The sequence below is a fragment of the Macadamia integrifolia genome, chromosome 14, assembly GCF_013358625.1.
Source record: "Macadamia integrifolia cultivar HAES 741 chromosome 14, SCU_Mint_v3, whole genome shotgun sequence".
In the NCBI taxonomy this organism is placed as follows: Eukaryota; Viridiplantae; Streptophyta; class Magnoliopsida; order Proteales; family Proteaceae; genus Macadamia; species Macadamia integrifolia.
In genome coordinates, this window is record NC_056570.1 from 17,046,825 (window position 1) to 17,071,622 (window position 24,798).

A 24,798-nucleotide genomic window follows, 5' to 3' on the forward strand; every position below is an offset into this window, starting at 1 on the left:
CCCCCCCCCCAAAAAAAATTAAAAAATAAAAAGATATTTTGATCTCAACTTAAAAACCACTACACAACTCTAGGGTGAGGGGATAATCAATTAAAGCCAATAGCTTACAAAAATGGACCACTTGATTTATCATCCTAAAAAGTGATAGGATGGAGCACTTGTTATATGGTTGAGGTGTTGCAATTCGAAGGAAAGCTTTTAATTGGTAACTAATTCAATGTCTTCATGGGCATATATTTGTAACTAATGGTGAGAGCATAGTTCTAAATTTCGATCAAAACTTGACGTTTCAACCGAAATTTCCTAATTTTACAAAGGGTCGAAATGAAACCATGGGTCCAATTCCAACGTAATTGGTTTCAACTAGTTTCATGGAAATTCCCCATGTTTCACAAGGTTCGACCAAACTGGTCCAACCCACGCTATATAAGTGACTTATTTCGATGTAAACACACACAGTTTCACATATTTTGATAAAAATGTACAAGTATCGTGGGTTTCAACCAACAAAATGGGAATTTAGCCACAAAACTTCAATTTTGGCTCAAGTTCTTGCTATTTTCTTCTATTATCTTACATTTTCAACCAAGATAAACCTAAAGAGGCATGTTTGGTGCTTCAAAGTAAATCCACTTTTTTCCCCCAACTTCTTTTTTTGTTCAACATAGTAGTAAACATAATAGAATTCTTTCAATTTTCTATATGTTAATCAGATTTCCCAATCTACGTCTTCACTGAGTCAATTTTCTTTTCTTTTTTTTTTCTTTTTTTTTCTTTTGAATAAATATTTTCCCACAACATATTTTTGAAAAAAAATTAGGGGTAATATATAATGGCGGTGTTAGACATCAATGATTAGGGAGCTAGGATGGGGATGGGGATGGGGATGGATATATCGAGCCTGTCTGGCACAATGGAAGCCATGAGTTTGGGGGAGAGTAACGGATCTAGGCATCGGTGTGCACCAGAATTCATAGACTCGAGCACTAGTTTAGCACATCTTGATGATAGTGGCTTCAAGAGTGTCATATCAGCAACATATGCTGGTGGACCATCCGGTTCATTTGGATATGGCGGTGGGCATGGTGGATCCTCGTCTTCATTTGGACATTGGGGTACTACAGTTGGTGGGTCATCTTATGTTGACAACATCTTCGGGTATACAAGCCAACCATGTTTACCACTTCCACATCCTTTCAGTCTCAGTGAGCCTGCTCTAGGTTGGTATACCTTCAAGTTGTTGATCATGGAGCTTATAAGTGATAGTGATAGGTTTTCAAAACAACTGGGCCCAAAGCATGTCATGGGACTCATATGTGTTATATTAAAAAACGTGGCTATGACATCTGTAGTGGTATGTAGCTCATTGATTGGAGCTGCCTAGAAACTTCACCGAGAATTGAGTGGTGAGAGTTGTATCCCTATCATCTTACATGATTGCTTGTTTTTCAATTCAAAACTAGTTTTGATTGTTTTAATAGCTTATTTACATTTCCAATATATAAGTTATATTAGATTTGGTGTTTATACTAAATTAACAAGGCTACTGTACAAACTACAAAATCATTTAGCGTACACTAACAAACTAGGGTCAACATCACAAGTACCATTTTGGCCATTTGGGTGCTATATTTGTGAAAATAGTTCATAGATTAGGTTTTAAAGGTCAAAGATAGGCTGCATATGAAAAATCAGACCCAAAAAAAAAAAATTCTGGGCCTCAAAACCAAGATTTTCCATAAGCCCAAAAAAAGCACCTTGTTCCAACCAGGTTTCAACCCATTTCGATTTCAACCAAGGTCAAACCCCAAAACCTTTAACCTTGGGCGCGCGCGTGCGTGCGTGTGTTTGTGTGTGTGTGTGTGTGTGTGTGTATGTGTGTGTGTGTGTGTGTGTGAGAGAGAGAGAGAGAGAGAGAGAGAGAGAAGAGCGACCGTATTTAAAGAAGTAAAAGAAAATGGAGAGAGCAAGGCAAGGAAAATATGTCTCAGTTGTCAAAGCGTCACCTAGGCAGGCTTTTTTTTTTTCTTTTAGAACATAGGCATTCCACCACCTTATTGTACTGAACGGGTTGGTACTTTTTTTATATTATCATATAAGATTAAATGCCTTTTCTTATATTTTCATTGGGTTTGTGTAGAATGTTTATATAGTGTGATGCATGGGTCATGCCTTTGTATTAAAAAAATAAATAACTAAATAAATAAAAAAGAAAGAAAGAGAGAGAAGAAGAAGAATTCATCATGGGATGAAGGAACCAAAGTTGGAAACCTTCTCTACTACTCGCTTCCTTGGTCAATTGGTTGTTTTACCTAAATTATTTGCCATTAATATAACAGTTAAAATTATAAACAAATGGATAAGGAAGGAAATGAGAAAATAGAGTACAGTTGGTGGGTGCTATTTATCCAATTGTGCACACGTGTCTTTTTCCAAACAGCAGTCTCAAGAATGTCTCTGTGTGTCATGTGACTCCTAGTCTCCTTCGTTCCAATACCCTTACAATTCATGTGTTTTAACAAAAAACAACAATATTATATATATATATATATATATATTATGTCTATATGCTCTTTCGGAGATCCATGTAGTTGACCCCATTTAGTTGAGAAAAGGCTTAGTTTGTTGTTGTTGTTTGTTGTATGTATGTACATACTCTGGGTGAAGTTGTCTATCATACAATACAGACTTAAATAACCAAAGAGGAGTTTAGGGTGGATAGTAGTGTCCATGAACCCTACCACATGGTTTATGTCCATTTGGGTTTGAGAAGTGAGAACTAAACTGTATCCATGATTAAAAGCATTCATGCACGCTTAGGTTGCCTAGGCGCCTCTTAGCAGCCGCCTTGTTGCCTGAGTGCTTAGGAAGGCCCTCCAATGTCCTGAGTCGCCTAGTGCTTCGTGATATAGGTAATTAGACGTCATTCCCACATTGAACAGGAATTAATAATCTTGATCAGCACCTCTTGATTTTTCTTAGAGCAGTTCGAGGGAGATTTCCCTCTAAATCCTATGAATCACACTTTCCATATAGAGAGCAAAAGATTGCATGGAGTGATAGAGCAGCATACCATTACATAGGGTATCCCATCAGAATAAAGTTTCATAGTTGTTATTGGGAATCCTATTCCATTTATGATTTACCTCTATTGCATGTTTAGAGGAGTTATGATTTCCTTCAAACTTTATTCCCCCTGCTAGAAAAGAGAAATAAATTCACTGTGTTTTAAAGAGGGAAGGTAATCCAAACGACGGAGACCAAAAAAGTAACTTCATTAGTGTGAATAAAGCCAGAGTTAGGTGGAGCTAATTTTACCAATTCACCTTGCCCCCTAAATTAAATTCTCCATCACTTGATTTGGTAGGAAGTTAATTGTGATTAGCATGTTAGAGGAAATATCACATCAATGGTACCGACAAACATTGGCATTCCCAACTAAACAAGCCAGTTTAACACTTATAGACTGAGTATGATTCCCCAACTATTCTTGGTCACGCAAATAAGGTCATCTAGTCATTAACGCATCAATTCCTTCTATAGCAATTCAAACCAAATCACATAAACCTGACAACCAGAGAGTTACTATGAACAGGCAAAAACTGGTATTAGTTTGAAGATGAATAATGTGAAAATGGGTTCCACCATTTCAAGTTGTATCCACTTCCCTATTTTAGTTATTCCAAGACCTAGAGAACCTAAATCACAACCACCTATCACATGCATCAGGTGCATAAGTCTAGCTTATGTATAATGATCCCACTGAAGGAACGATAAAAAGGAGAATTTATACCTGAGCTCCCCACATATACGGGTGTGGTTGGGGACTTGAAGCCACTGGAGAGTGAAAGAAACCAGGTGGAGGAATAGGGGAATACGCCTGTTATGCAGATAGTTGAGGAAGGTTGAATACAATATTAAACTAAAAAGAATCAAACTGAGGAGGAACTTTTCATCATAAGCACCTGAAATCCAGACCAGTCATAAACAGCTGCAGTACTCGTCGGAGGAGCCTGCTCCTGAGCAAAACAATGATAATAAACGATTAGCAGATGGGATCTTCAAACCTCACTTAAACAGTATAAGAGCTACAGTAAGATAAAACTAAACCTGAGTTGCTGGCGTTGAAGTTGAAGTCGAAGTCGAGGTCGAGGTCTTCGATGCCTTTGGCGGCGTATCCATCTCACTACTACCCATGACTCAAAGAGTCGAAAGCAACTCCTATCCAGAACAATCTCTCAAGCCATCCTGCGGTACAAACACTTGTTTAAGAGCAAAGCTTCTGATTCAGTTCCTCACTTGCTATGCACCGCCCGGATTTCTATTAAAATAACGTTTTTTTTTTTCTCTTTGATGCATAATAAAATAGGAGCTGATATATCGATCTCACCGGATGCAAACAATCTCAAGACTCATCAAGTGCGAGATGGATAAGAATTCAGAAAAGAAGATGAACCAGAATTTCAAATTTTACCCGCTAGTCGACATTAATCAATGAATACTCCAATTTAAGAGCTTTCTACTGCTACAAAACCAGTGAACTCGTTCAATCGGAATCAAACCAAGCGAAGAGACTGAAACTTACATCAGAAACAACAAAATTCCTCCTCAGGAACACAAAAACAGGTATTAATCAACCAGCTACGACGAATCAGCCAACAAATAAGGGTGAAAGAAAATCCGAAAACTGAATCGCTTTCTGTTCCTGCAAAAAGAAGACGTAGAAGAAGAAAAAAGAAACAGTGAAAGGAGAAGAGTCGATAAAGGTTTTCTTTTTATGGCGAAGATTCCATCGTCGTCATCGTCGTCATCGTCCCGTTCGTTGAGAGTATTTCACTTCCCACAGATGGAGAGAAACCCTTCCGTCTCTCCTCTTCGTTGTTTTACACTGCTCTCTCAACGTACTCATTCGTAGTCGTATATCGTATATCGTTTTCGGTATATCGTATATCGTATATCGTATATCATTATTTCACCAAAAGAAAATATATCAATACCATTATTTGACTGTATAAAATGATATAAGAATGACGCGTCAAAAGTATTTCCGAAAAAAAAAAAGACATAGGGGAACAACCCAAGCCAACCTATGGATAAAACAGAAAAATGATAAAAAAAAACCTAAAAGATAACGTGGCTCATGTGCCTAGATACAAAGTTGGGTGAAATGACTATTCTATCATTCATGAAAGGCAAAAATTTCATCATGGTTGATGCTTTCACATGTGCAACTATTAGATCCATGTTAAAGCAAGATCATGCTACCTTTTAAGGAACCTTCTCTTAAGAAATAACCATTTTTGTTTAATCAAAATAAATAAATATTGGTTCTCCTCCCAATACCAAGTCCGTTAAAATGGATTCTCTTGTTATCTTGGGAAAGGATAAAAAAAAATAGAGTCCCATCAAATGAGTTTTTTAATATTGATAAATGGATAATGATGTGGATGTATTGGAGCCAAATCACAACATCTTTCAAAAGATCATTGCCAGGTTGTGTGGCCGAACACATGCACAGGCAATGAGAGTGCACATGGCATCAACAGGGTTAGGATTTCTTTTATTTCATCATGGCAGTCATTTTACATGATTGTGTCTCGGCGCAAGGTACACATAGATGGGATATGTTTTCCATATATATATATATATATTTTATTTGTTAATGAAACACTGTTTGAGAGTGTCTTGATGATCAAAAAATAAATAACCAATAAAGGGAGTCAATTAGTTCAGTGTTGGTTTTTTTATTTGGTATCATTCGGTTCAAGATACAGCATGTGGAAATTGAAATCGAACCAAACCCTCTTTTTTGAATCAGTGTCGAACTAGCATGATTTGGTTTTGATTTAGTTTCAATTTGATTTTTATTTGATTCCATGTTTCATTTACTATCTGGTTTTGACCTAGCTGGTATTCGATTTGTGTCCTAATTTTTTCTGTTTGGGTATACTTTTTACATCTTCATCAATCCCAAAAAAAATAAAACACTTATTTGTTAAGGCCCTTATTCAGCAAACTTTTCCAGACATTAGAAAGGAATAGAACTTTTGGAAGTAGCCTTTCATATTCACCGCCTACTAGTCATGTGCCTCTGATTTTTTTAATGGTTAAGAAACTAGGACAGTTTATCCAAGAATGTCAAGAAAATATCTTAGTTTGCAATGTTAAAGGTATGGACTCCCTCAAGAGGTCATATCAATTGCACAAAGAGCGAATTCTTGCAGCAAATTCAAAGGCTCCTCATTATAGTTCATCGTCATTCACTTGGAGAAATCCCCCACCGATGGAGGGGTTTCTTAAAGTGAATTGTGACGCAGCCCTATTGCAAGCGCAATCAAAGGGTGGGGGGTTTTGTAGTCATAGATCAGAAAGATGCTCATGTTAGGCAATCTCCATTCATTAGTCTTTTAATTCAGTTATTCAAGGGGAGGCTCTATTAATTTGAAAAGCCCCACCTATTATGTGTCTGAGAGATTGACCATATTCCACTCATTGGCTTCTTAAATTATGTGAGTGAAGATCTTGGTTGTATGTATGCCTATTATCTGTAAACTACTCTTTTGCACAAAATAATAATAATAATAAATAAATAAATAAATAAAAATAAGAAAAAGAAATAGAATTTATCATGCATGTCGATTAAAACATTAAAGAAGAATTGAATTATTCAGTTGGAACCGATGGTCTCAGGCTTAAAATCGAAATCGGACCAATAAAAGATTCCATATTTCGAAACAAAAACCAAACAATTTGTTTATATTCAAATAGATTCGGGTTTAAACAGCTGGTTTTGATTTTTGTTTTCAATTTCGATCATAAATTGGCACACCCTTATAGCCATCTCCATGTATGAATTAATTATTTTATTAAGAAAAATATATTAGAAAAATGATAGACACATTGTCAGTATCATGTATCCTCTCATACTCTCCATTCTGACATATAGACCCCTTCTCTGTATACGAACTGTGTGGGTTTTCCTTTTTGTACTCCCATTGGCTTGTTGTGGGAGATTCTATCCCACACCGATAGTGTCTCGATCCCTACCCCAAAATATATAGTATCACACTTAAGTGCATGCTTTTTAATATGATATAACAAATGCAATTGTTATCTTATCATCTGTGAATTTTATAGCATTGATAAATGTTTCAAATAATTGATTATATGGCATAATTCATCTTTACACAATGATAATGCAGTCATTTGTACGATTAAATTTTTTTTTTATATATTTTAATGTTAAGAGGTTGTTGTCTGATAACATATCCACCGCACCAATTATGAGAACCAATAAGGAGACATGCACATGCATCATCAGAGAATGGATCTTCCATATTTCATAAGGGTGCTCTTTTCCCATAATTTAAATAGACCATGAATCACTTTACTACAGTTTCATTAAGTGTGAGTGTTTTCATTGATTTTCTATTATGTATGAAAAGTTTGTTTGAACCACCTCTTGATTTTGTCTGAAACTCCAAGAAACTCCTAAAAACTAGGTGAAGTTCCAACTCACATCCATAAGCTTACTAGCAATGGCAATGAATGACATAATATCTTTATGTGATAATGAAACGATCATGATCAATTTCGATTCAAATTGGGCAATTCAATGGATCTTGTTCAATTTTTGAAATTATATTGTCAATAGACAACATAACTATAGCATTGACAAATCCAAATGGTATATGTCTTTTGGATTTACATGGATCCTTACACTCATCCTTATTTAAAATCCCTATATAATCAACCTTATAAGTTGTGATGAGTTTTGAATATTGTTGACAGATCCAAATGGTCTTTAATGCTATTCTAGATAAAGCTTCTTATCTAGGCGCCTCATTTTTTTAGAGGGGAGGAATGGGTAGTTGGAAAATTCCTCCCTTTATCTCAAGCTGGGAGATTAGTCCCCATTACGTGTCCATTTTTTTGGATGTCTGTGTTGCTATGGGTAAGCCAAAATCGAGAGGGGAGGAAGAGAATAAAATGATTTGGGAGCGATTGATTTTAAGGTCCTTTCTATACATTATAAGGTTTTACTTCTTAAACCAGTGTGTGGCGAATTCTGACTCATCTTGATCTTCTGTGGGTAAGGATTCTTATAGCTAAATATTTCTCTGAGAATGATTTATTTCGTTTAACTATTATCGTAAGGAGTGGTTCTGTCATTTTGGAATAGTATTATTTGATACCTTAAAACAAATGGTTTGCAAGAGAGATGGTAATGATTCAAATGTTGCTATATGGTAGGACTCTTGGATACCTTTAATTCTTAATTTTGTCTCACACTCAATTTCTCCTCTATACACCCATGTTTATGTTTTCTTCTTTTTTTGGTAATACTATACACCCATATTAATCCGAATGGGACTTGAAACATTAATGTTGTAGAATCTATGTTTTCTACTTATGTTGATGTAACCATTTGTAAAATCTCACTTAGTTCCAATAAATAAATAAAGGGTTAAAAAACGCTACCTCCTAGCGTACTCTATGCTTATGCACATGGGAAGTGGAGTCAGGGATTAAGCGTCTTTTCACAGCTTGATTTCACTTGTCCATGTGTGTGGACATATGTTACACTAGGAGGTAACATTCTTTTTCTCATAAGTAGTTCTTAGTTTTCTTCATTCACTACAGTAGAATGGTTTAGTACTAAAATTGTTCTTTCTTTGTTGTGTCAGTTATGCATGGTAATAGTGATGGAGAGGATTATGCATGGTAAAAATTAATTTTTCCTTTTTGCATCTGGACCCTACTGTTGTTTTTTAGAGAGAGAGAGAGAGAGAGAGGGAATGAATGTGTGTATATGGGTGGCATTTATTTCTTTCTTGTGACTTCACTAAAAGAATTTTGGTTGCTGAACCATTAGGCTTAAGGATTGAGTCTTTTTCTGCAATCTATTTATGTTTTGGTTGAGTCCCTTATTGCTCGGACGGCAGATTCTAGGGTGGTCAAATAACTATGTTTCATCATATTTTACCTTCCAGAGAATTTTCCCATAATTTTACTTGAACGATTTGTAGATGTGTCAAAGAACATGGGAAAATCTCCTAAATATATATATATACAATTCCTTTAGTCTTCGACATATAGATACAACATCTCTTTACATAGTGACAAAAGAGGTGTCTATATTCATCATTAAAAGGAAGTCTTGGAATTAAAGATAGTAAACTGAAATTAAATTAGACTTTGTCTGCTTTTTTTTTTATGCTAAAAGTACCAAATTGTATTAAAGAAGAAAAATGAAAAATAAAAACATACATCAAGGAACCTGAAGAGCAAAAACCCCCACCTTTGACATTGCTGTCAGCAGGGGTGCTCAATAGCTAATTAAGAAAAATCGGTACCGAGGTCTAGAAATAGCATCCCTTACTACTTCCTCTTGAATATGATATGGAAGTCTTGGATTACTTTCTGAAATGCTTGTTTTTGCTGCTGACTATGCAAAGTATTCCACCACAATATTAGCTTCTCTAAAATAATGAGTTACCTTCCATTGGATGGATTGAACGTAATGATAAGTTTAGTACCATTCTTGCATGACAAACCAAGGGATGTTTTTTTTTTCTGAATTGCTGCCACTACCGCCTCTGAGTCTGTCTCAATCCACAGAGCCTTAACTTCTCTAATTTTTGCTCTCCAAATACCCTCCACGAGCCCTTTGAATTCTGCTATGTAATTTGATTGAATTCCTAGAAAGACTTTAAAAGCTTCAACTATTTTCCATTATGGTCACGTAGGATTTTTGCTGCTCCAGCCTGCCTTGAATTACCCAATGAGCACCCATCTACGTTCGTTCAACTTATACCATCCATACCTTGGGGCACACCAATGAACTTCGAGGACCAAAATTTTTCTCCTTAGAAGGCTCTGCAACCCCAGATTTCTGCAATACACTAGGTCATTGACACATCGAACAACTCCTACCAAATTCAAATTACTTTCCTTCACTTCTATGAGAATCCTGTGAAAAAGATACCTAGGAAAAGTTGCGCCATTGCCATGCCTTCTCTTATTCCTCTCCCTCCAAATATTGTCAGCCACAATAGTAAAACCAACCACACAAGGATCCTTTAGAGCTAGAGTGCGAGCCTTCCTCTTCCACCACATTACCAGATCAAGAATGGCACTCTGACATTTCTATACCACCCCAAAGCACTGAACAAACCTTTTCCATATTTCTATAGAATAGTTGCATGCAAGAAATAGATGATAGAACGATTCCCCAGTAATTCCACATAGGCTACACTTTGAGACCATTGGGACGCCCTTAGCACACACTCTATGATCAGTTGGGAGTTTCCTATGTACCAGCCTCCATCCGAACGTGGCTTGCCTAGGCTGGAATAGTTTTCCCCAAATAATTGATTTCCAAGGAACCTTTCCGTACCACCCCAAAGCACTGAACAATCCTTTTTCCATATTTCTATAGAATAGTTGCATGCAAGAAATAGATGATTGACGATTCCCCAGCAATTCCACATAGGCTGCACTTTGAGACCATTGGGACGCCCTTAGCACACACTCTATCATCAGTTGGGAGTTTCCCATGTACCATCCTCCATCCGAACGTGGCTTTCCTAGACTTTGTCTGCTTAGAAAAGTGCATAGTTAATATTAACAAGTAAATGAGATTGAACAGTTTAGACAAATATATCAGATGAATAGTTGTTTAGATGAGCCAAAATTTACTAGGTCACTAGAGGCATCAAAGTACTCTCTCAATCAGATAAAGCTGCCATCCAACATGTTTATCCAAAGTTGGCTTGGCTATAGCCAGAAATCACAAGGATATCTAATTGTAGGTTAGTGGGGGTGGTTATTAGACATCCTACCGAAAAAAAAAAAGTTAATTATAAGATTAAAGTGTTAGATATAGAGACTTTGTTAGAGGTGAGAATTTGATCCTAGGAATGATTGTTATGATTTTCTCTCACTTACCAACGAAGCAATCTACCAACTTTAGTCAATAGCTTGATATGACCTTGCGACACATTCTAAGTTAAAGCATTCTCATTCTACTATTTTCCCAGTGCACTTTCAAAAGTTCTTATTTCTTGTGGTGGAACTTGGAATTCACCTTTCCAAAAGTGATTATCGCTGAAATAAAAAAATACATTTGGAATTGTTGCCTTATCCCAGAAAGGAAAAGTCCAAGTATAATAGTCTCTGTCTCATATGGTGGCGGGGGTCGGTCCCACCTAGCTAAAAAACTATGGGGCACGCATTAGCGTATTTGGGCGGAGTAAAGTTGATCGTAGACCACCGTTGCTTGCTCGGCTTAGCTAAAAAGCTGGGGGCGCTCAAGCAAACGATGCAAACACAGAACGAAAAAAACGCCTACTTTTCTATAAAGAATCAACTCCATGAACCTAATTACGAGTCAGGCATGCACAACCTATAAGTACACTCCCACATCAAAGCATGCTAATACAACAAGAAAATTGAGCCACAACAGTTCTTGCCCAGCAGATGTGACGTCCATTCATTAAGCAAGCAAGAATTATCAAGGGAATTGTAGAATAATATCCACTCCCAAGGGAAGAAGAAGAATGGTAGTTCCTCCGTTCCTCGTCCTTAAAAAAAAAAAATCATTATTCTACTACAGTAACAAAATGGGCCCAAATTCTTAATGAAGATATCGACATGCATGGTTTGTTATTGTAGTGTTGTAGTCTTTTAGAGTTGTACATTAACTTGGGATTGGTTCTGGATTTGTCTCTAACTCTTTTCATAATTGATCTTGGCTTTGCCACTAAATTTTTTTTTAATAAATGTGTCAATTCTATTAATAAATAAGTATTTTTTTAAAGAAATAAATGTGTTATTATTATTATCTAAACCATATCAACAAAATGGGTGAGATCAATATGATAGAGGACTTCATACAAAGGTTTTAAATCCCTAATTTGGACTCCATCGATTTAGAATCAGCTTAGAATCGATCAAACCCTCTAAAATTAGAATTAGGAAGAAGAAGCAATCAATTTTATAAATAAGTGAATATTTTATTCAATTAAGGTAGAAGTAGGGAAAAGTCCGAGCATGCCACTGGGCTACCCATAGTGTCACTCTCTCTCCTCCACCGCATGGAAAAGACACCCATACCCATGTGTATCCCTCATTGCCATTGGTTGTAGTCGCTAGCCCTAGGAAAAACTAAAAAATGTGCCCAATCTCCATCCGTAAATTAATTGTAGAGCTTGCTACAAGAGATAAGTATTATTGATTTAATTCTACTATTTTACAAACTAGACAAAAAAATAAATAAAAAAAAGAGGGAAAAAACAAAAATTTGTAAGAATTAACATTAATTGGAATCGGGGCCAGCCAATTCCACCAATTCTAGTAGAATTTATGAGGAAATCACACAGGAAAAACAAGAACACGAATCTAATAAAATTATAGAGGTCTAATTGTACCTTTCACTAAGTATGTTGAAGAAGATTGATATTGGTCACCCACTTTTCGCTCTCTTGGCTTGGCTATGGATCTTCTACAACCACTTAAACTTCCTTGGTTCTTTCACTTTAGTGGTAAAGTGAGAAAGAGTGAATAATGGTTATAAGGACCCAAAACCTAGTATTTATAATACTGTCCTGCACTCAAAACCCTAAACCACAATGGGTTGAGCTAGCATATCCCTAAACTTGAGAGTGGACCGAATCGGTTCATGCAATTTGACTCTCACCCATTTAATCAACCCGAAAAATTAATTTAGCCCATAAATCCAACAATCTTCCACTTGGGCTACATTAATTATAAGAATGTCTGTTAAATTGGTGTGACCATAGAATCTTATTACTTTAACCACTCTTACTGTGATTCAATTGAAAAATCACTCACATCGAATAACAGCAGAAGATACACCTCAATATACGGCATACAATTTTCTATTATTACAAACATAAGTAAGTTTCTTAACACGAATCTATGTGGGATACCATCATAGAAACATTGACATATCCTCAAATTATACTGTTGTCATTCTATGTAGGTCATTAACTGTGATATTAACCTTCACTGTGGCAAATTGCCTTTAATCTGTGGTTAATATTTAACTGTGGCTTTCCGCCCATAAACTGTGACAAAATTGCCTATGAACTATGACAAATACTGTCTTAAAATGTGGCAAACATTACATTTTGAACTGTGGTAAAATATTGCCTATAACTAAGACAATTACTGCTTATAAAAACATTCTCAAATGAAATCATAAACCAAATATTTTAAGAAATAACTGTGCATAATGTAAATCCTAAAACTTAACCATAATTCATCAAACTATGCCCCAAAACATACGGGCTAAGGTTCAAAACATAAACAAATACTAAACAAAACCAGAGCTCCCACTAATCAAGCATGTCAAATAACTGTATATAAAGAAATCCTAACTACTTGATGGGATCAATTTTTACTTGCTTTCAATTGTTGGTGATCAGTCTACCTCACCCTTTCTTGGTATCATCATGCTTATCAGCCCCAGAATTCTTCCTCTTCTCTAACCATTTCTTGAAAATAAAGCAGTCCTTCTTCACATGTCCTTTCTTATGGCACCAGAAACACTCTACATTGTTGGTCTTTTCTTCATCCTGAGCCTTTTGAGATGTGTCAAGTTCTTGAGAGCTATTAGTCCTGTCATATGGCTTGACGCTTCCTCTGTTGGAAAAATTTTTGTTCCTTCTGCTTGGTCTACCAGAAGTTCCCTTGTGGAAAGTTGCATGTGCACTCTCAAACCTAGTTTGTTTCAATTTTTCTTCCTCTTGAGTGCAAATGGAAATGAGATCATTTAGGATCCAATCATCCTTCAGTGCAATATAGGTAGATTGGATAACCTTATACTGACTAGGGAGGGTATTCAGTGCAATGTGTACAATATATTCTTCATCGATCTGTATTGCAAGATCCTTAAGTTTACCAGCATTAGTAGCTACACCCAAAATGTATTCTCTAACACTCCCACATCCATCATACCTTATATTCATTATCCTGGTCATCAATGTGGTTTTCTCAGCTTTCTTATTGTGTTGAAATCTAGCTTTAATAGCATCCAGGAATTCTTTTGCAGTGTCTTTGATCTCTATGTTCCCATGTATAATTTCAGGAACTGTCTTTTTTAAAACCAGTATGCACTTTCTGTTTGCTTTAGTCCATTTCTTAAACTTGGTCCTTTCAGCACTTCTGCTCGAGTCTGTGAGAGGCTCAAGTTTAGGTTCCCTAAGGGCCAAGTCTAAGTCAAGAAGACTTAAATGCAATTCTAATTTCTCCACCCACTTTTGATAGTTGTTACCAGTGAACATTGAGATGGAAGATACATAACTTGAGGGAGTGACCATCCTACTACAGCAGTAACAACACAATACATGTTAAATATCAAAATATAAATCATAATATAAAAGCATGTAATACCATCAATATATTTTAAACAAGAGTTACAACTAAAAATGTATCCCTATCCTTTGGGACAGGAATTAGCTGATGCTCTTATATTCTTCTTTTAACTGTGAAAACAATACTAACTTCAGAATTCAATCACCTTTGGACAAAAGAACTCCAAATTCAATGTCCCTTTCTGAAATGTGGATAATTATCCTCAAACCTTGATGACATAACCTTTGGAAAAATATCACATTTACTGTTGGGGAAGATACAATCGAACTGAATGTACTACTTTGGTGGGTTTCACTCAGTTCTATCATATCTTTTCCATTGGAGATGTATATCTTTATGTTCAAAACATACATATAAATATGTCGCTAGGACAACAATAACCATACAAGAGTCACAACCGCAACTACATTCCTATCATTTGGGCTAAGAATGCACTGGTCCACTTGTAAATTCATATTTACTATGAAAAGAACAATAACTTTTGAAATCCCCTCACCTTTGGGCTTAGGAACCTCTAGGTTACTGTCATTTTCTTAACTTTGGTGACATCACCTTTGGGCAAATGTCACCTACATTGCTACCCTGTGGAAAATCATGGAATAATAAGATGTACCACTTTGGTGGATTCCACCTCATCCTTTCATGGTTTCCTAAAAAATTACTTTGCAACTAAGAATGAGCGGAAGCTTACACCCTTTTCCATATTAACATATCTCAATTTAAAATTTTTTTTCAATTTCATGGTAACCAATAACATATATATTTTTCAAAGCATTGATTTATGCCCTCTTGTTTTAATGATTAAAACTAAATACAACATAAAATTTCAAATAAACATGTCATATTAAAAATTAGATCATTAAATGTGGCCCGAAACAAGGAATCCAAAGCAAAAAACAGATTTCAATTTGGCCTTAAAACGAACCTTTAAATGAAATTTAAAGTAGTTTAAATAAAAACCCAAAAGGAACAAAAACCAAACAAGCCTTTAAGGTTTTTTTTTGTCAAAAGAAGTCAGCCACCGCCGACTTGCAACTTTTTTTTTTTGTCTCTCCTCCGCCTGCCTTTTTCGACGGTGCGTACGGAGGTTTCTGCTGACTTGCGACATACCGCCGCAATCGTCTTCTCGTGATCTACAACTTTCGTGAAGAAAGTTTTTCCATACAGAATCTTTAAGTGATGGTAAAATTACAATTTTCATGATTTATTTATTTTTTTTTTTTTATCAAATCAGGTTTTAAGTAACAATCAAAATCCTCATGTATAAGAAAAATTCAATCGATTCTTGTCCCATGTGGTCTGCTCTAATATCACTTATTAGAACTCCCTATGGGTTTGAGTTTGAAACCCTATTGAGGAAACCACACAGAAAAAATAAGAACATAAATCTAATAAAATTATAGAGGATCTAATTGTACCTTTCACCAAGTATGTTGAAGAAGATTGATATTGGTCACTCCCACTTTTCGCTCTCTTGGCTTGGCTATGGATTTTCTACAGCCACTTAAACCTCCTTGGTTCTCTCACTTTAGTGGTAAAGTGAGGAAGAGTGAATAATGGCTGTAGGGACCCAAAACCTAGTATTTATAATACTGTCATGCACCCAAAACCCTAAACTACAATGGGTTGAGCCAGCATATCCCTAAACTTGAGAGTGGACCGAATCGGTTCATGCAATTTGACTCTCACCCATTTAATCAACCCGAATAATTAATTTAGCCCATAAATCCAACAATAATGTCTCACACCAACCTCATTGGTCGGATTTTAATCCAAAATGAGTGTGTAAAGTAAGTTAAAAGTTAATTTGTTCAAAATAGGAAGGTCATTTCAAATGAGAAGGAGAGAGATAGAGAGAAAGAGAGCTACATACCCTCCCCTAGTGGGTTAGTGTTAATTGAATTGCATCTTGGTCCGGTTCGTTTATGGGTTGTTCACTTAGGATAATCATAGACCCACTAGGATTAGGAATCTTAGCTGGTCAAATCTCTATAAATAAGAGGTTTGGCCACAATAAGGTTAGGTTTTGAACCTAATCTCAAGAGTTCTCTCTCTATCTCCCTATTCTCTTCTGTCACTCCCAATTGGGAGTGCGTGTCTCTAAGGATCTACATTGCAATCATTGGATTTTGAATGTGAAAATTTTCTAACGAGATCGTTGCAATCTTTCATCCATTAGTGCTTGTGTGGATTGATGTGTGGTATAATATGACCCATTTCGCTGCATGAAATGCTACATTAAGGTAATCCCTGATCCTCTATTTGCTTTTTGTTTGACATTAGTATCAGAGCCATATTATATTAGTTGTACTTAGTGCTTCATTGCTCTTAATTGAAAAACCCTAAAATTACACATTGCCTCTCATTACGAGACCTATGGAATTTTTTTTAGCTTTTGTTTGTGCGCGCGCTAAAGATTAACGCTAGACTTTGCTGCAAGCCCCTGGAAACAAAAATCAAAAAGGAGATCTGGTGTTTTTTCTTTCTTTCAATTTTCAAATCATAATGCATTGATTACATAATAATTTGATCATTATTAAAAAAAAAAAATCAAAAGCAATAAAGTGACCCTTTATTTTTGTCTTTATTGTGAATGTCATGTTTCTCCAGAGATATTTTTATTCCATCCAAATTGAATTAGATTTAGATCAGCCTTGTAGATGCACCGTACAGTGCAATAAGGCTGAGGTAATGTCCATGCACCCATCTATGCTGCAATAATGTATAAGCTGCGACTTGTGGTTGTAGGCTGCCTACTATGTGTACTTCCAACAGAAAGTTTCTTTAGATTTTTTTTTTTTTAAATTAGGATTTTGGGAGATGGAGAATATGTGATTAGGTTTTGGGGTTTGTGCAACCCTAACTTAAAATTACACTTTTGACCTCAATGACTTAAGTCATGTTTGGTGGGCTTTATATGATATGTTTAATTATGATGGCATGTGTTATGTTATGGATGGCTATGATGATAATTATTTTCTATTGTAATAATGATTATCATATGAACCATGTTTATGATGTTGCTTAATAAAATATGTATCTTTAGTATGACTCAAACTATAAGCCTTTGACTTATATATATTATTGCTTTTAAATGTATTTTAGTATATGTGTGTGTATGTGTGTAGATTGGTAAATCATCATACCCTCCCATGGCGGTTATGATTTTTTACTTGATCCACTTGTTGGCATGCATGGTCGATCTCCACTCACTGACCTATGGTTGTATATTCTTGTTTTGGGTTAGAGATCAAAATTGGTATTTTATTTAAGTGGATATGCTCCTATGTATGTGTGTTAGAGGTAGTCATCGTGAATGATGTAAAATACGAAGTTCCCTACTCAGTAGATTGATATAGTAGGACTTTTAAACATTGTAATTATTTTTTGGAATAATGTGATTAGATTTTTTTATTAGTCCTGTAAAGGAAAGCACCTCGCATTGCATATTATATGCTTATACTATTTTGACATGTCATTTTAAGTACCAATCGGATTCTTATGTGGGACCCATGTGCATGACAAAATTTTATGGATTGGAGATATCTATTCTCCTTATATTTATTGAGAATTGATTAAAATTTTATGTCCTTAATCCACACATATGAGATTTGATTATGAGCTTGGCGAAATTTTTTGTCTCACTATGTGAAGTAAGGAAGCATTAATTTTAATTAGAGTTTCTAGAACAAATTATTGATGTGTACCTAATATTTACCTCGCACATCATTGTGTGTAGTGATATGCCCACTAATCATGTTGTTGCAGACCTCATAAATGGTAATAAACTGATTGAACCCAACTATGACATGTGACACCAAAAGATGTAATATCTACTCTATGAGCAAAATTACATTGAGTATTTGACCACTACTATGGATAAACCCACGGAAGGTACTACTACTGTTCAGCACTGTTGTGATATAGAAGCCTATAATAAGTGGTTGAAAAATGATCGTAATGCATGCTTTATTATATTAAGTGCTATGCATGATGATTATGAGAAATATCCACAGCTATGTTCATCCTACTTAGAATGACCCTAAATCATATCACTTTAGCAAGTACCAAAACACGTAGCTATAAGGAATATAGTGGCTTTAAGTAGCCTCTACATTAACTATGAAAAACAATACTTACTATGTTCAAGGGCATTTTGAACATTTAAAGAATTAGTATCAACATATGGTCTCTTCACAAGATTTGTAAGGTTTCGAGTTACAGAGCCAATGGAGTTGGAATCATCCCAATCAGAATTTGTATAACCAAGTTATGGTCATCTGAAGTCAACAAGTCAAAATCCACACAAAAAAACTTCAAAAGGGATTCTGGCAGAAAGCCAACAGTAGCAACCGGCTCCAGTAAGTCGATCAGACCAGGTATTGATTGATCAGTTAGTGACTAGCTTGCTTAAATTGCCTTCCACGGCTATTCCAACAACTATTTTCTTGTAATGGCTACATGTGGTGGTCAACCGACACCCATGCCGGTGGATTGGTACACCTAAAATATGACCGTTTGAGTGAGATTTTTTGCTTAATTTAGTTCTTAATCTCACCTATAAATACCTCTAATGCTTATAAGTAATAATCAATTATTCCTAAGCAATTAAGACAATTCTCTAAAGCATTTGAGGTGATCATCAATCCACTCTTTCCTTGAGCTATTGGAAATTTTTATATACAAGTAAAGCCCAAGCATTGTCTTGAAGAGCATAGACATTGAAGACCAAGTGAAAGGTGCATCATTCTATTCATTATTGCATGTCATTTATATTACACAGAGGTAACTCTATTTACATTCCACTACTTATTTTTCCAACAATTAGGTAACTCTAGGTGTGATGGTTGTAAGTACGCAATACTCTATATTGTAATTAGGTATTGTGTAGGATCTTCTTATCCTTAAAAGAGTAGTAAGGTCCCTCTCTACCTAGAAAGAGATTATAAGATCCCTCTCTACTTGTGAAAGAGATTATATGGATCTTTTTATCTTTAAAAGATTTTATAAAGCTTTTCCTCCCTACCTATTATACTGAAAGGGAAGAGCTAGTGGAATACTTTACCAGTGAAACTTGTAGGGAGTGGACTAAATTCGAATTGAGTCAAACCACTATAAACCTTGGTGCTGTGTGATTATGTTTAATTTTTTTATTCCGTATTTTTTATTTTGGTGGACCTGTTGACATGGATGAATTCTACATCAATTTCATCACACAACTTATGCACAAGGAACTGATAAGGTGTTAGGGAAATCTCCATCAATGTGAATGTCCCATTCGTCTATCTAACCACCAAAATTTTTCAGTAGGTGAGAGTTTTGACCAGTTGATCTTCTATTGCTCTACTGATTCCCCACTCTATCTTTGGGTCATCCGCGCACCGGTCGATGAATGAAACTACCTCAAACATCCGTGATCTTCTCAGGGTGGGAACAATGATGCTAGTGCATTGAGAAAGAAAGAAATGTTAAGGTAATCATATTTGGGAAAACTAAATCAGAGAATTTTTAAAATCCATGAGCATAACTTATTCACCCCTTTAGATTATTTCAATTGGTACCTGAGGGGAAATTTATCCTATGGGAGATTAATTGGTCACCTCTTGTATCATTTCAGTGTTGACTTTGAAAGAGAAATAGTTAAGCCTCTTCCTATCAACATTGACATCTTAACCATAAAAAAATATGGGTCTCATTCCGAAATCGACTACTCAATATTAACACGAGTGTCAAGTGAGGGAAGAAGAACTTCTGCAGTAGAGGGACAATGGAGAAGGAAGTCAACTTTCTAGGACCTATGTGACTATTAATGAACTGCAAGCTCATTTTGACCAATTCAAGATATCATTGTTTGCTCGATTGGACCTACTTAAAGGACGTTAAGCTGTAATTGAGAAGAAGTAGAACCACATCATCGAACTTCTCAAAGAATTTGATGAATAGATTGTCAATCTATCTTTTTGTGGTTAAAAGTAGCTAAGAATTATGTTTTGTTAAGCAATAAGCACTTGTATTCTTATTTATGACTTATGTTATGGTTTGTGACTCTGTGTGCGAATGATCATTTGAACAGTACTATAATTTTTGTTGAACTTTCCTTTATCCCTAGCATATATGTAGGGGGAGCTTGCTCTCTGCTGGCTTTACTCATTTATTATGTTGATAAATTGGAAAAAAAAGTTTTCATTTATATATGTCACACCCCACCTTCACTCACTTGAAGGTTGGTGACATGGACACTTGCACTTGTCCACCATCCCTCCAGGATCTACAATACAGTACTTTAAGTGCATAAAATTATGAAATGATTCTATGATCACAATATAATGATAATAATAATATACACAACTGGTGAGATCAAATCATATTTACCAAAATATTTTCCCAATAGAATATTAATTATAGTTATGCCCCTGGGGCTACATCTGATATGTAAACAAAAAGATCAAAAATAGAAGATGATACTATCATCCTCAATGCTCTCCGAAGGCACAATCGCCACATACGCAACCATCCTTGTGCATAGCTAACTCCTTATCCCAGAGGTCACCTCCGAAGAGATCCGACTCCTCAGCCATATACTCCGGAGGGTTCCCTAAATCAACATCTAAAAAGGAGCAACAATGGGTGTGAGCTTCCACGAAGCTCAGTGAGAAGGGTACATAGAAACATTCACAAACAATTATAGATACAAGAATACAGATTAACAAGATTAAACGAATACAATTGTAATGTAACATAAAGGAACAACAAAGATTAAAGGAGTGCAATTATGATCCGATTTATTATCACACAAGTCTATCCATTAAACTAATTAAAATTAGGGTTTGAGTGATACTGCAACATGGGAGATATCCCTAGTTTTGGAAAACCCATCGGTCACCTAGCAATATACACTAGTTGCGAGTCAGGAGCCTGTAGGTCTCAGAAAATCCATCGGTCAGCCTGTAATACCCTAATGAATAATCCCACCTTACAACCATGGTCCCAAAAAACCCATCTGTCAGCCGAGCTATAGGACAATCATAGTCTCAGAAAACCCATTGGTCACCCATGTTGTGGGATAGTCAGTACCTCACCCCTACTGACAAAGGGTGTAGCACCTGATTTTATTTCCTAGTCAATAGATTCTAAGTCCATATTGGGTTTTAGTGCTACTGCAACATAGGAGATATCCATGATCATGAATGTACATTATCGATCTCTAATGATACAATCTAGTTGTGAGTCAGGAGCATAGCAGTCCCTACATGGCTACTTCGGTACCTGATAAACCCCTATTAATAATCCCCCATAATATCACTATATCGAATCCAACATCACATGTAGAGCATACCCAACACCGAATCCAACATCGCATGAGGGTTTTTCACGACGTTGGCATCCCCACCACCTCAGTCATCAGAAATCGTCCCCAGCCTCAGACCATCGAAAGATAGGATTAGCTAATATGTAAACCCCTATTGGCAAGGGTTGTAGCACCAGGGTGGTTATCCTAGCCCAATGTATTCTATCATGGTATGAGTCACATCACAAATAAACTCACACATCCCATAGGCGTACAATGTTGGAACCCAACCTTCGGCTACAGTGTACCCCACACTCACACACCATGGGCATGTAGTGCCGAAACCAACCATTGGCCACCCTACACCTCAATCTCCACAACACACTCCCACACTCTCACCCTAGCATGCAGTGGTAAAACCCAACCTTCGGCTACCCTGCATCCCAGTCACACACACACACACACATACACATATCACAACTCACATCATTATGCAACATGCACATTCACTTAAAGAACAGATTTATAGTATGCAAATGACATAGTCATCCACATATGGGTCATGACATAAATATTCCATAAAAATCACACAAATCCCCACCTCGAATCCTAGATGATGGCAGATAGTCAACGGTGTCATGTCGCATGCTCCCATCTCTTCTTAGTTCTTCTCCACTGATACATATGGTTTTTTAAGCAATTTAGTCATCCATGGAAAAATAGGACTTAGGGTACACGTTCTAGTTCATTTCCTATTTTCCTATTTTCCTTTTTCCTTGAATCATTTTCAAATTGGGGTTTTATGGTTATAAGGTGGGTTTGAATGTAAGGGTTGTTCACCCACATCAATTAACTTAGATTTAGTATGCTTAGTGGGTTAGTTAAGCTAGGGATACATAATGTACCTAAGATCCCCAAAGTTCATGTCTAGGTTACTAAAACTTAGGAAATTTTTTTGAGGGTTCATGTGGTAACTACCAATGGCTTATGTGGTCACCCGAATCCATTATACATATATTTAATTTCATTTTTCCTAACCCAATTTTGGCTTTGAATGGTGGGGTGTAGAGGATTTGGGCAAAATCCACCATTTCTAGGGTTTAGTTACCCAAACTTGAGGTTTAAGGTGGGGATTTCCTAAAGGAAGGTTCATAGAATAAAACTGATCCATCAACCTTGCTAGGGTAAGTCCCCTACACGAAATCCCTATCACAATTTATTGATTTAGTGAGTGGGGAGGTGGGATTTGGTTGGGGTGGTCTCCATTTCTAGGTTTTGTGTTGCCGAATTTGGAGGTTTTTGATGGGGCTTTCTATGAAGAAGGGCCATACACTCAATGTGAGTGACTAACCTTGTTGACTAGGTACCCCACACCAAATCCCCCAATCGATTTGTACCTTAGGAAAGTGGGTAGGTCGATTTCTATTGGGGTTCTCCATTGGGTTTAATGGAGAGCAGATATATATAGGGGATAGAGAGGGAGGCGTGTGTGTGTGGAGAGGGATAAAGAAGATAGGGCTTACCTCAGACCCTTGCTTCCCTTTCTCTCCTCCTCCTCCTCTTCTTCTTCTTCTTCTCCTTTTCTTCCTCTTGCTCTAATTTGTTGGGTAGAAGAAATGAATGGCAAAGCTTCTACTTATTGCCAAGTAAGTTAACTAAGGGTTGTTTGGCCAAATAATGAGTTTTCACTCATTACCGGATTAATTTGTCATTTGAAAATAATGGGCCCACCTTGGGGTGTCCCGATACATTAATCAACTTCTTTCCATCCTTGAGGATGAATTTGGGGCGCACGAGTGCGAGTTCCCGGGCCCCACGGCTAAATAACCCGGTTTTGACCTATATATTCACCGTTTAAGACTGAATTGGCCTCCCTTGTGTGGAATTGGATACCTTAAATTGAATGGGGCCTTTTCAAGGGGTTTCAGTGTGTAGGCCTCACCTATTAGTACATTTCACTATTAAGGTTCGGGAAAATTTTCTTCAATGGCAGAGTACTTACCCTAACTCCTTCAGTGGTTTGTAACCCTTCCATGTAATGAGCTGGAAAAATCCACAAGTTCCTAATGGTTGTCACCTGGGTTGCATTACCTATGTCCAAAAGTTGAAATTAGCCCGGGTTTTAGGCACAAGTGTAACAATATATGTTCTATTGCTTGTCATTAATTATCTTGTTGCTTATCTTCGTTATCTGACCACATGTTGCTTGACATCTTATTATTATTGCTATCATATATATAATTTTCTCACCATGCTTGACATTTGTTTGTTATCATCAAAAAATGGGGAGATTGTTGGGGAATATGCCCACATCCTAATCTACCTAAAGTGATTTTGATGATAATAAGCAAATGGAGTATATTTAACAAGTTACTTTTAAGTAATGTTTAGCATGTTTAAAGTCAAGTTAGAAAGATCAACTGAAGAAGTCAAAGTCAAGCTCTTTAAACTACGCATGAAGAAGCAAAGCTCAAGACTTCAAGTCAAGATGAAGAAATGAAGTCGGTAAAAGCTTGGGAGTCACCATAAAGAAGAATGAAGACCAAATACAATATGTCTTGTGTCGTAGTTGTATGTACTTGTAATAAGAAGAATGAACACCAAATACAGTATGTCTTGAGTCGTAGTTGTATTGACTTGTAATTGTTAATACGCACTCATCATGTACTATATAGGCATTCATCCTCCTTATAATTACCCTAAGTCATGTAACTTTAGTGAGGATCAAGACATGTAGCTATAAGGAACATAGTGGCTTTAAGAAGCTTCTACATTAACTGTGAAAACAATACTTATTATGTTCAAGGTAATTTTGGGCATTTAAAAAATAAGTATCAACAAATGGTCTATTCATGAGATTTGTAGAGTTTCGAGTTACGAAGCTAACAGACTTAGAATCAACCTAATGAGAGTTTGTATGACCAAATTATGGTCACCCGAAGTCTGCCCAGTCAAGACCCACCCAAAAAGGCTATAAAAGAGATTCTGGTCGAAAGCTGGAGGTAGCAACTAGCTCCAGCTAATTGATTGAACTAGTTGCCGATCGATGCAACCAGTCGACCAGTTTGCTTGAATCGCCTTCCAACGACTATTTTCTTGTAATGGCTATA

General features: G+C 36.3%; 1 protein-coding gene across 3 annotated transcripts in view; it reads right to left on the bottom strand.

Annotated features, from left to right (window-relative positions):
• The window catches only part of LOC122061934 (bZIP transcription factor 68-like), a 10,241-nt gene extending 5,368 nt beyond the window's left edge, over positions 1-4,873 (bottom strand). The window contains exons 1-4 of one of the 3 annotated variants that reach the window (XM_042625517.1): positions 4,586-4,873; positions 4,111-4,248; positions 3,966-4,019; positions 3,794-3,880 (exon numbers count right to left, since the gene is read on the bottom strand). In XM_042625517.1, coding sequence (XP_042481451.1) covers positions 3,794-3,880; positions 3,966-4,019; positions 4,111-4,197 — 228 coding nt within the window. In that variant the 5' untranslated portion in view covers positions 4,198-4,248; positions 4,586-4,873. Of the gene's footprint in view, positions 1-3,793; positions 3,881-3,965; positions 4,020-4,110; positions 4,249-4,474 lie in introns of all 3 variants that reach the window. The other 2 variants (XM_042625516.1, XM_042625515.1) reach the window with 2 other exon arrangements.
• Between the last annotated feature and the right edge of the window lie 19,925 nt (positions 4,874-24,798).